The sequence below is a fragment of the Oryzias latipes genome, chromosome 24 (genome assembly GCF_053564925.1).
Source record: "Oryzias latipes strain Hd-rR chromosome 24, Olatipes_Hd-rR_3.1".
Lineage (NCBI taxonomy): Eukaryota > Metazoa > Chordata > Actinopteri > Beloniformes > Adrianichthyidae > Oryzias > Oryzias latipes.
This window is the reverse complement of record NC_136260.1, coordinates 18,544,221-18,557,301: the sequence shown is the minus strand read 5'-3', so window position 1 is coordinate 18,557,301 and position 13,081 is coordinate 18,544,221. Positions and strand designations below refer to the sequence as shown.

Sequence of the window (13,081 nt, the reverse complement as noted above, 5' to 3'; positions counted from 1 at the left end):
TAGATAGATAGATAGATAGATAGATAGATAGATAGATAGATAGATAGATAGATAGATAGATAGATAGATAGATAGATAGATAGATAGATAGATAGATAGATAGATAGATAGATAGATAGATAGATAGATAGATAGATAGATAGATAGATAGATAGATAGATAGATAGATAGATAGATAGATAGATAGATAGATAGATGACTTTATTAATCCCACAATGGGGAAATTTCATTTATCTGTGGCAGCAACACGACATTCAGAAATAATCTATATAATATAACATCAATAAAGGACATCACAAATTACATTTATATTAGATAATTAAAAATATTACTAAAATTATTATGACAAATTATTATCAAAAATGAGATTCTTATTAAATAAAGAAATAAATATTAAATAAATACAGCTGCAAAAGTGTAAAAAAACATGCGGTCTGCAAAACATGTAAACTGTAAAAAAACATTACAAATTTTTTCAAAATACAGAAATAACTAATGAAGTTCACACCAAAAACAAAAACAAACAACTGTTCAGGAACAAAAAACAATTTAAAATTGAAAAACAACAACTACAGCAAAAGTAAATGAATCAATGACTAAACAGAAAAACACCCCTGGGACCGTGGAGTGTCACTTTGACACGGTGTTGTACAGTCTGATGGCTGTGGGGAGGAATGACCTGCGGTAGCGCTCCTTCTTACACTGAGGGTGCAACAGTCTTGTGCTGAAGGAGCTGGTCAGCGCCTCTACAGTTTTGTGCAGGGGGTGGGAGGGGTTATCCATGATGGATGTCAGCTTAGCTAACATCCTCCTGTCCGCCACCTCCTCGATGGACTCAAGTGTGCAGCCCAGGACAGAGCCGGCCCTCCTAACCAGTTTGTTAAGCCTCTTCAAGTCTCTGCCTGCACTGCCCCCCGCCCAGCACACAATTCCATAAAGGACCACTGAGGCCACCACAGTGTCGTAAAAGGTCCTCAGCAGCTGTCTGCACACGCCAAAGGACCTCAGTCTCCTCAGCAGGTGAAGGCGACTCTGGCCCCTCCTGTACAGAGCATCCGTGTTGTTGGACCAGTCAAGTCTGTTGTTCAGGTGAACACCCAGATATTTAAATGTGTCCACGACCTCAATGTCTGAACCCTGGATGTTCACCGGTGACTGTGATGGTGAGGACCTCTTGAAGTCCAGTATCAGCTCCTTTGTCTTGCTGGTGTTAAGCAGCAGGTGGTTAACTTCACACCAGCCCACAAAGTCAGAGATGACCCCCCCCCCTGTACTCCTGCTCGTCCCCCCCTGATACACAGCCCACAATGGCACTGTCATCTGAGAACTTCTGCAGATGACAGTGGTGGGAGTTGTAGGTGAAGTCTGATGTGTACAGGGTAAACAGGAATGGGGAGAGCACAGTCCCTTGAGGTGCCCCCGTGCTGCAGACCACCACATCAGAGCAATGGGCACAAAAAAGTTTGACAGTCATGGGAGGTACGCCAACTCTGTCAAGTTTTTCCCTTTAACGTGATTTCAAACAAATTATGAAACTTTAAGTAATAATAGACTTTTACAAGCTTACAGTTACAATTGCCTTGTCACTTTAAATGTGTTCAAGATGAAAATAAATAATCTTATAATCTACCTCACTAAATAATATTGTATAATAATCTTTGTTTTTCTCACATAACTATATTTACATATAAATACATAGCAAATACCAACGTCGCAAAACAATACAATTCCGCACAGACAAACCAATTTCCGGCAACACTTTTCTTTTTGGCACGACACAGGACGTTTAGCTGCACAGTGCAGATTTACAAAACATAGCGATCGAACAAGATGTGAACTTGAAACATACGCGGTCCGTTGTGTATTCTTTAGATCTGCACAGTCACATCCCGTTTTTGACGGAAGAGGAGTTTTGCGTTAAACTGCATGAGTTCGCTACTACAGAGTTTTACCATTTAATTTGTTGTTTTTGTGAAATTTTATACTAAAATGTGCAACGGTTGCGTGCAAAAGGAATATCCAGACCGGGTAGGTTGTTACTATTTAAGCCTTACCAATTATTTCAGCAAATATGCAACATTTAAGCTCAATAAATAGCGTTCTTTAACGATATTCTCCGCTTCCAGCTTTGCTGAAACGAGTTAATGAATCATCGTGCTCGGAAATAAATTAGTGTATTTTATTTTCACTACAGGGTAACACTTGTTTGGAGAATGGCTCGTATCTGATGAACTATCTGGGCTGTGCTAACTGCCACAAGAGGGACTTCGTGCTCATCAACAACAAATCCACCGAGGATGATGATGGAGAGGAGATAGTGACATACGATCGTTAGTGTCTCCTTTTGTGTTCCAACTTTGACATAAAATCAGAGCTTTTGTCATGTAGACAGGATCACCATCACCTGTGTATGAATGAACTGCAGTCATATTTGCTTTGAGAAAAATCCCCATCTGTTGGTGTTGGAGAATCTCGAATTAATGGACTTTTATCCAAACATTTTAAATGAGTCTCTGTCTAATGCAATATACCAGTGGCTTGCAAAGGTATTCACCTCCTTGGATGTTTTACCATCTTTTTCACACAAAAATGTATTGTGAAAAAACAATTCCTGTCTAGTTTTTGCAGTATGCTTTGGATCATTGTCTAGTTCCCCTGCAGACTGAAAATGATTTCCTTCCAAAATGGTTTTGTATTTTGCAGCATTCATACACCTTTCTATCTTTACAAGCCTTCCAGGGACTGCTACTGGGAAACATCCCCACACCAGGATGCTGCCGCCACCATGCTTCATAATGGGGATGGTGTGTTTTCGATTACGTGCAGTGTTGTTTTGTCTTATGGCCGAAAAGTTAAATGTGGGTCTTATCAGACCAAAGAATCTTCTTCCACTCCATGGAGTCTTCCACATGCTATTTGGCATAAGTTATTTATGCAACTATATTTCTTTATATATTTTTGTTTCACTGGCATTACTTTGTCAGAATCTGTTTTCACTTTTGACATTAAAAGTGTTTGAGGAAAAACATCCAAGATGGTGAATACTTTTCCAAAGTGCAGTAGTTTTTACACCCATATCCAATTTATTACCTGTGATCATCTCCATTGCGTTTTGTCCTCTTTTCGTTCCAGATGTTTGTAAGAACTGTGACCATGTCATCGCCAGGCATGAGTACACCTTCTCTGTTGTTGATGAATACCAGGTAATAATGTTGGATTTGTCTCTTCAGGACAGTTCTGTGAGATGTGCCCATTGCTGTCTTAACATGCATTTCATACTGTCCAGGAGTACACCATGCTCTGCATGCTGTGTGGAAAAGCAGAGGACTCCATCAGTGTTCTACCAGATGACCCCAGACAGTCTGCACCTCTTTTCTAGACCTCCAGCATCACACTTGCAGTTTTTAGATCAACATGTTTATACTGCTGGCTAAGGCTTTGACTATTCTATATGTTTTTTTTACATCGGTTATGAGTTCAGATAATTTTTTTAAGAGGGATCACTGAAATGCCACAAGACAAATGTCCCATCTGGACGGAGATAACCTTTTTTCTTCCTGTCATTAGTGTGTGTTAACATTTTCTTTAGCTTCCTATAAACCTGTAAAGCTCGATTTTCAACTTTGTCTTTTGCAACTAGTTGAGAAAAAAAAATGACCAGAAGAAAGTGATGCTTTGATCACAGAAAGACAAACGCAAAGAAAACGAGGAACAAAGCAGACTAGTATTTGCTGGTCTATGCTGCAATGTATTTTGATAAGCAATTCAATAAAAATACAGATGTTTCAGCTGATTGTACCAATAAATAATTTAAAAAAATATTTGCAATAATATTCATGCAAATGTACAATACCTAAACGAGTGCACTTGCAATGTACATTCTAATATGCTAGCTGCAATACATTTATTAGCAAAGTAAAAGCACAATAACACACAGATTTTTGCCAAAATGAGCAGCTCATTGCTAATACAACAATAGTTGATAAAAGTAAGGTTGATGCAGGAGTACAGGCTCCTGCTCTGTATTTTATATGCTGAATCAGGCATGTGGTGTTTCTTTTTTTCTCTACAGTTTAGCTTGTGATGTGAGTAAATGGTTTTTATATTTACTGATTACTACTTTTCTGATGTTACATATCTACAGTTAGTATGGTTTTTAAATCCCACAAAGTATTAAATCCTTTTGGTCTTATATCAGGCTTTTCTGGAGTTTTAACGGGGGAGTAAACGGAGTTGGCAATCTTAGGACTTTCCTCCCAACATCCAACGAACCCATAAATAAATAAACTCGTTTTATCATACATTTTAAATTACATACAGTACATTCCCTTGAGTAAATACATGTACACATGCTGTCAGGGACTGGAAGTGAAGCCGTGTCTCTACAGTTGTCCAGATCGGTCAGCCGGAGGTAAATACAGTCATCGGGTCACTTTGCCTTTACCCTCACACAGTAGCCCCCGTCCTCTGGAACCGCGACCCCAAAGACCCGGTCCTGCCGCCCGGTCCTGCGGGTCAGCTTGCCTCGGGGGCGGGGAGCCCGAGAGGCTGGATGGGGAATGGCAGCGTCCCGGCAGCGCCCCGCCTTCCCGGAGCTCCTGTCGCGAAGGGGAGGAGCTTAGCGAGCGCTGAAGTGAGGATGAGGAGCTGCGAAGGCGATGTGGGGGGCTGAGGAGCAATCCTCCACGATCCTGCATGAGCTGGGTCAGGCTGGCCAAGAAGTCTGCATCGCTGGTGCTGCTGGCACGAACCCTTAAGCGCCGTCGCCTGCGAGAAAACAAACCAGTGAGACATTTTTGTCACGTTGGATCCTGTGGAAGCAATTTTGTCTTTTTAAATGTTTCACATTTTCAAAACACAAACAATAGACTAATAAGAATTTAAATTAAAGCCATGGGCAGCATTGTATGACGCGCTGGCAGTACTCGCCCCCTTTTGACCCAGCCTCACTGTCTGAGCGGCTGCTACTCCACCCTCTTCCCCAGCCACCCTGGTCAGACGCGACCAATGCATATAGAAACAAAACCCCTTTATTAAACTGCGTCTTTTCTGTTGGTTATATCTCCATAGCAACCATTTTATGTTTTGGTCAAGAATCAGCAAAAGTAAACTTTTGGGTTTCCTTAGCAACAGAGTTTTTTTTGTTTTGTTAACCATACCCACATTCCTAAAATGTTCATTACTGTAGGTCATTTCGTTTCGTTTAGCTTGTGCAAGGGAGCCATGTATTACATTATCACAATAATCCAGTAAAACTGTGTGAGCAAAGGGAACACCACTTTGTGAGCTCGCCACACTAACACCGTTTGAGATCTTCAACTTCCAAATCCAACATTTTTTTCGTAAGTAGCTTCCCAACGATGCTTGAGGAGTTATGAGATGACTCCTCAAGCATCGTTTGAAATCCCCAGGAGGAGTTGACATTTGTAGAAGGTATATAAAGGGGATCTTTATGGAAAATTCAAGATGGCGGTAAACAAAACTTCCGTTGTGGTTGCAGACTTCACCTGGTAGCATATGTGTGAAATGCCAAAGGTCCTGTGGCCATCCTATAATAATTTCAAAACTTTCTTAGGATTTCCCCGACCTGTGTTCTGGTTTTGTGAGTGGATTTTTTTTTTGAACAACATAAGAGAGTTTGGCCTCATTGATTTTTTTTGACGCTGTGATGTCATCGTCGGGTCGTTCACTGTGCTCAAAACTCATTTTCACCAGGTACTTGGTGCATGTACATTTTTGTGTGTGTTTTGAGCATGTGGCAGTGGTGAAAACCTTGCCCAAAACAAACAAAAAAAAAAAAATCATACTTCATACCTGCTATCAACACAAGGACGGATGGGGGGTTTTCCAGGAGGCGGTCGAGGCAGAAATCTGCTGTTGAGCTGCTCCGGTAGAAACGAAGCGCTTACAGGACGAGGGATTTTACTTTTACTCCCTGAAGAAGACGACAAAGAAAGGGGATCTTCTCCCACGCAATCCGACCGAGAGCCTCTTTCGTAGGAAAGTCTGTCTCTTGGCAAAGCGCAGGGCAGGTTATCGCAGGACAGAGAGGGCGAGGGGGAGTGCGTAGGGGAGCCGGGGACCGGGCTGCTCCAGCGGTGTCGCTTCTCCAGGTTCAGGTCCCTGCTTGGAGAGTCCAAGGGGTTGCTGGGGTCTCTTACTGGGATTCGACTGAGTCTCGGGGAAGAGGGAGAATCTTTTTGTCTAAGCAGAGCTGGAGGAGGAGAAGAGGAGACGGTGACTGTGCTCTCCACAGCGCCTCCGACCGTGTCAGCCTGCAACTGCTGATTCGGTTCAGAGGAGCGGTCCGGCAGACCAGAGTCACTCTCAGGGTCTCGATCTTTAGTCAGGTGGGCTGCAATGGCCTTAGCTGGGCTTAATGCTGCAGCTGAATCCAAGTGGCCCCCATTCTTTAAGCCTTCTTCTGCAAGTTCCTCCAATTGAACGGATGTTTCTTCCAAGGCAACGCCATCGTTTTTCAGAACTGGTGACTGTGGGGCACAAATGCAGGTTAGATTAGTAAAAGAAATGACAGTAGATCCTAAAAAGATCACGATTTAAAGACCTACTTTGATGAAAATTGTGTTTTTATTAGGGTTTTTAACATGTTTTTGTGGCATTTTTCTGGTGTCGGAGGACATAGATAAAGAAAATTAGGCTCCAAATTTGCATTTACTCAAATCCTTATAAATCAGAAGCACATGGAAAAAAAATGCTGTGTAGATCCATGAACGTCTTTGTTTTCCTCCTCTGAGCGGGAACCTGGGTTGTGAGGGGCTGTAAGCTAGCAGGAGAGCATCTAAATCGATAGCTCGCTTATGGATGATGGGAATGGGGGACGGTGTTGTTCTGCATCAACAGTACAGCCCCCCAGCTAGGTGAATTTCTAATGAACAACTGTTGCTCTGCAGAAACTATTTCCTAAAAAAAACACAACAGGTTTTTTCATTTTAAAATGGAATAATCATTATTAAAAGACCACTAAGAACACTTTTAAAATAGATCAAAAGATGATCTGTGTGGGACTTTAATATAATAGATTCAGTAAAACTGAAAGAAGCAATAATTGGCAACAAAAAAAGTGACAAAAGGGTGTCTAAGTTACTGGATTTGTTCTTTTTTTCGTGTTGTTTTAGATATTCTAACAACAGCTGTTATTGGGTTGTTGCTTTTTAGGCTTTACAGCAAAAACTTTTTATTTTTAATCTTGAAGTGCCAGATATTTCCCCCAAAAATAAGATAATGTTATCAAACTTGTCTGAAACTCTACAAACTAATCTACTTAAAAATATCTAGAATTAAGAAACCATGAATATTTAATCTTGAATTTAGAGAGTTTTTTTTTTTTTAACAATGTTGACATTGAAACAACAGAACCTTGTTACCCCCTACCTGCTCCATCGGGGGTCTTCCCATCACCACTGAGGGCATTTGTCCCAGCATTCCTGGCAGCCTCCGGTGACCCAGTAACCACGTGCCGGGCATGGCCATCTGTGACAGGACGGGGCTGCTGGGAGCTGCAGGACTGGTCTTCTCATCATGCGGCTCTGACTTTTGAGCTTCAACAGGGATGTGGGTCCCACGCTTGTCCTCGTGCTTCACATCTGCGGGGGGCTTGCTTCCTGCGGAGCCACTGCCTTGCTCGAGCTCCAGCATCACCCACTCCTGAGAGTCTCCCTCCTGTGGCACGGGGCTGGCGGTCACGGCGACAAAGCCGCTGCTGGCTGCACCCTCCTCTGGATCAACCGTGGGTGTCCCAGAATGCTCCTGATTGGAGGAAGGGGTGTGCATCCCATTTTCTTTCTCAGGAATGGACTTCTCCCCAACACAGGGAAGGACTGGACGCTGTTTTCCTAGACTGAAATAAATTAAACAATTAATCCACTTCTTTGCTTCACAGTTTAGCTTTGGTTGATTGGAATTTTTTTAAGCACTAACTAGGCCTCAAGGAAGCGTTCGATGGTGGGTTTGGGTTCGGGGGCGAGCCTCTTCTCGAACGCCAAGCTCTGGCTGTGCCTCATCCTCCGGAGCAGCGGAGCAGCTCTGTCTAAGAACATCGTTTCTGATCGGACTCGTCTGGGTGAACTCTGCATGGAGCCGGTGTTGGGACTCTGGTTCCCCTGATTTTGACTGTGTTCATCTTCACTCACCACCTGTATGAGTGAAACAGACAAACAACAAAACTTGAGGCAAAAATAATACGGCTTTATGTTGCATGACAAAACAACTTTTCCTTCCAAGCACAAAAGAATTCCAGAATTCTCTTGCGGAGCAGCAGAGTCATTGTTTTTCAAAGCTAACAGAACGTAATCCTCATGTTATATTTATGACTGAATTCATAGTAATGTATTGCTGAGCTTTTACAGTAAAGTGCCCTCCCCACCTTCCTGATCATGGGCTGGGCACGTTTATGGTTTCGGTTGCGGTCCATCTCCTCCCACACATCTCCACCAGGGGCTGTCGGTGTAGGGATGGGGAGGCAGTTGTCGGCATCACTGAGGCGCTCCCCTTGAAGGACATCCTCTGTGTTCTCCCGCTGCAGCTCTCCTGGCAGCACTGAAGCGTTGGCCATGCTGTGGGGAGGAAGCAAGGAAGGTGACCCCTGCAGCTCATTTCCACAACACAATTTAGAGCCAAGTTTTGCCGGGGATCTCTGACTGTGCAGATTTTTAGCTGTAGTTTCTTGCACACTGGGTTTCAGTTCCAAAAGAGTAGGAAGTCTTGAGAGCAGAGGCGCAGCTGCAGCAGCTCGAAAGCGTCAATGGTAATAGAATATTCTTAGCCTTAAGTACCCGAGGTAAGCCGGTGTGAGGCGAGTGAGCTGCTGAGCAGTGTTCGCTGCGGCAGTGATGGTCAGCACATCCTCCGAGTCACATTTCTCCCAGTCATAGGGGTCATTCTCCAGCACATTGTGGCTCTTCATGGCACTGTCAAACATTGACGTCAGGAGCTGGGGGGGTAGAAAAAAAAAGCATGCATCAGCATCTGACAGCCAGAGAAAAATCACAGAGTATGCAAAACAATCAAAACAAAAGATAGACAACCTGATAGTCAGGCTTGGTGAAGTAGTCCAAGGTCATAATGTGATCCAGGAACGTACTAAACTCTGAGGGGAGGTGCTTCAGCATGAGACGATGGTCGTACGTTTCTTTAAGATTTCCTACTTGCTCCTAAAACGAGAACACGCTAAAGTGAGTGGATGATCGGCGTTCATGCGTGACAGCACCTATAGTTACACAGTCAACACACCTTATCCTTTATTTTCCTCCAGGGAAGCTGCCCGACCATGAACTCAACTAGCATGTAGAAGAGAGACCAGAGGTCGTCATGACGACCCATTTCCTGCAACACAAATAAGGAAACGTCAGAAAAAGAGCGGGGATTTATGACAAACTGCAGAAAAGAAAAAGAAACTGCATCGCAGCAGACGAAGGGGTTTTGCTGATGTAAATATATAGATGTACAGTAGTCCATCGCTATAATACCTTTCATCTTTTGCAGCAATGAAGTTTTGTCATTTTTGTCAATTTTTTGGTGCAATTTTGCTTTTTTCTTACAAGGCATTGTGCGTCCTGGTTGGCTGTAGGGCATTGTCAATCAATCTCCTCCGTGCTGGGTTTCTTGCACAGAATGTGTTCAGATCTTTGATCACAAGCTGTGTGACTTTTACAAAAGTTTAGAGTCCCAGTCTAATCATACTGTGTCCAGATTGTAGGGCTGCTTTCCTCCTGGGCAGCATTTGAAGGCTGCTCACATCCCAGCGCTGTCCAAATTCAACGAATCCTTCAAATGCGGCCAACGAATACGGCCTTCCTTTCCTCGATTGCAAGGATTGGTCTGGTGTATCCTTCTATGCTATACATATCCCAAGATGCATTGCAGCCGAACCCGGAGATTTGGAAAAACAATGGCGGACTGTGAAGCGGGACCCAGGTTGGAGATAATTTCATCTTTTATAATTACACCTCCAAGATTAAAAATTGGATCAAATAAGCCAGGAAAATTTTGAGCTCCATGCCTGGTTCACTACTCTTCTCTGTTCGGGAGTCACGGTTGCTAGGCGACAAGACATTCACCGATGTAACGGCTGGAATTATCTAAAGGATAGAACTTGTCCAAATTCACAGCCGTTAACATCAGTTTCGAGCCAAATTCCAGCTCAGAGGAGGAAAACAGACGCACTTGGATCTAGTCGCCTATGGATGCTTCAGAATGAAGCGGAGCAGGGAGCTTTAAGCCCTCCAAATGTATTTTCTATATCACAACTAAGCTCTTTTGCTGCTCTTGCTTCACTACAATTTGAATTAAAAAAAATTCAGAAATGCAATTTTAAGTTCAAGTTTCTTTATATATGTCCTCCATCATTGGAAAAATGTCACAAGAACATGTTAAAAACACCAAAGACACAATTTTTATCAGAGTGGGTCTTTACACTTAGAGTTTAAATGAGGGGTAAGTGTGAAAATGTTCATGTCCATATGAAAAAAGTGTACAAAGTGTGTAGTAGGTGTTTTTACAGCCTTACAACATCTATAATTATAATTTTTAAAAAGAAAAGCTGACTATTTTGCTGATTTTTGCCTATTGTGGGTTATTTTTAGATCGGAACTCCTGCAATAAACCACTGCAAAAGGCAAAGACAGACATGCCACAAGACACACACTGTGGTTTAGTGTTATCAAAGAGAAATTTAAACTTTCAACATGTGCAATGATCAAGAGTCCACCTTGTTCTTGTGAGCGTTGATTGAAGCGTATCGCACAGTTCCTCTGAAACCTGCAACCGGACGAGGCTGAAAGAGAGCGCAAGAACTGCTGTCAAAACACAGGAAGTTGAACCGTTTGGTTAAATTGGCTTACAATGTTAAATAAAAACCACTACAAACTAATTTTTGGAAGTATTTTGAACCTAATTTAAAAAGTCGATTAAGTTAAAGCACTTACTGGTCGGACTTCCTGATTTGAGTTGGTAAACTGACGAGCCAAACCAAAGTCGAGCATATAGCAGCATCTGCAGGTACTGGCAAGTCTTCCCATGGCAAAGTTCGACTGCATTTAAAATAAACAGTTTTAGTTTGATGTAGTCAAATTTTATTTTTGGTTCATCACACACACACACACACACACACACACACACACACACACCCAAAGGACAAACAGCTTCTTACTGGTTTGATGTCACGGTGCAGAAAACCAACAGAATGGATGCTTTCAATGGCTTCTAAAATCTGCTTGCCAAGTCTCAACGTTGTGGAGACGGAAAACGTGCCCCGGCTCATAGTTCTGCGCAGGTCTGCCAGATTCCTCCCCTTAACGCAGCAAATGAGTGGTGTTTGTCACATGTGTGAAGTGGAGCAGCAACATTATAAGCATGACTGGTAGAAATAGAAATTACCTGCAGCTCCATCACCACGTAGTTGAAGCGATCATTCCTGCCACAACCCACAAAGCGACACACATGGTTTTTGCCTAAAAAGATTATATTCATATTAATTTTTACAAACTTCAATCAATATGCAAGTTATAAATTATCTCCAAGCAAACATTGATTATGAGAGATAAAAGCGAAATGATTCTATATTTAGCTGACAGAGTTCAAACATTTACTTTTTAAAGTAAATGTCTGATAAAAATTGTGTTTTTAAACATGGTTTTGTGGCATATTTCTGATTTAGCCTAAGAATTGCATAAAGATAATTAAAAGAACACTGAACATTTTGAAAATAGATTCAAAACTGAGTGGAATATGATGTTAAGACTTTAGCTGCCTACTATAACCTTCACACTTTAATACCACCATCTTTTAGCTTGCTAAATGTGTAAGATAGCATCAGTGCTTACAGTTTACATAATAAAATGTTTATAGTTAAATTAAATAAAATGACTGAATTAAATTAAACATCTATAGTTGTCTCTGTTTAAATGGGAAAAGAGCAAAAATGCAGCAACTATAATGACAGCTGCTGCTAGTTTAAGTGCAAAAAGAAACATATCAGCATTGCTAAGGACTTATTTTTGGTTAAGCTACCGAATCAACATATAAGGTGGTAAAAGAATTACAAGGTAATGACAAAAAGGCAGCTCCCCTCCCACAGTCAGGAGCACCATCACTCACCCTGAAGCTTCTTCAGCACAGCCACCTCCATCTTCAGCACCTGCTTGGGCTGCTGAGCGGACTCAACCTTCAGTGCCACAGTGGCCTGACTCAACTGGTCCAGAACTTCATAGATCTCCCCAAAGCCGCCCCCGCCTATCTTCCTGATCTGAAATCAGATTAAGGTATTAGGACTTCTTTCCCCCCCCCCCCCCCCCCCCCCTTAGTAAACAGACTCCTGCGGAAGAAAACGTACCACTTTCCACCTGTCCCTGACCACATCTCCCACGGTCAGGATATCTGTGTGGTCCACACCTCCATTCATGATCCTGACTGGTGCCACCTACAGCCTGGCATCAGTTTGACAAACACATCCCTGGAAGAAAGCAGATCCTACATTTTAGACATCAGTGGACGTGATTTATTTACAGATCTGAAGATGGAGCACAAGAAAAAGTGTCGATTAGCTTTTGTTTAACCACAACCTAACAACACATACATGTAAAGATGATGCAGATCTAGTTTATAAGCTGCCAGTGTGTTAGCATCGTTTAGCTTGTCTGATTGTGAACAAAACTACTAAATATTTAAAACCGTCTATTGTTAATTATTGGCCTTGTTTAAGTTAATAAAATCGTATTTTTTTAGGTAAAACAACAACATATGTATGGTCGTTTTAAGTACTAAGGCGACTCCTTGTGGTACCGTTAAGCTAATTAGCATGTTTCCAAATGGATAACTCTGGAAGGAAATCCCTCCCGATCTCCTACCTCGCTTCCTTAACGATATAAACCAACACTCTCCTTGCTTCCGCTTTGCTTTGATCCAAACATTTTTTCTGTTACGAAACAGTCTTCATTTTTATAAAGAGCTAAAAGATGAATCATAGCTGGCGTTAGCGATCCTTAGCCATTTAGCCGCTAATGGATGGGAACGATATCCCTGCGCTGCTGTGATCATGACGTCACGAAGTCTGTGTGTTCTGATT

General features: G+C 42.2%; 2 protein-coding genes across 2 annotated transcripts; one reads left to right on the top strand and one right to left on the bottom strand.

Annotated features, from left to right (window-relative positions):
• Positions 1-1,769: 1,769 nt before the first annotated feature.
• On the top strand, positions 1,770-3,788 carry churc1 (churchill domain containing 1). Its single transcript, XM_004083447.5, has 4 exons — positions 1,770-2,028; positions 2,195-2,330; positions 3,133-3,203; positions 3,287-3,788. The coding sequence occupies exons 1-4, from the start codon at positions 1,990-1,992 to the stop codon at positions 3,377-3,379; spliced, it is 339 nt and encodes a 112-aa protein (XP_004083495.1). The 5' UTR covers positions 1,770-1,989; the 3' UTR covers positions 3,380-3,788.
• On the bottom strand, positions 3,728-13,081 carry ttbk2b (tau tubulin kinase 2b). Its single transcript, XM_004083569.5, has 15 exons — positions 12,864-13,081; positions 12,350-12,469; positions 12,115-12,262; positions 11,395-11,468; positions 11,168-11,308; positions 10,944-11,048; positions 10,727-10,792; positions 9,250-9,342; positions 9,045-9,170; positions 8,793-8,950; positions 8,384-8,573; positions 7,939-8,153; positions 7,393-7,858; positions 5,815-6,491; positions 3,728-4,767 (listed from the first exon to the last, which is right to left on the bottom strand). The coding sequence occupies exons 2-15, from the start codon at positions 12,416-12,418 to the stop codon at positions 4,422-4,424; spliced, it is 2,874 nt and encodes a 957-aa protein (XP_004083617.1). The 5' UTR covers positions 12,419-12,469; positions 12,864-13,081; the 3' UTR covers positions 3,728-4,421.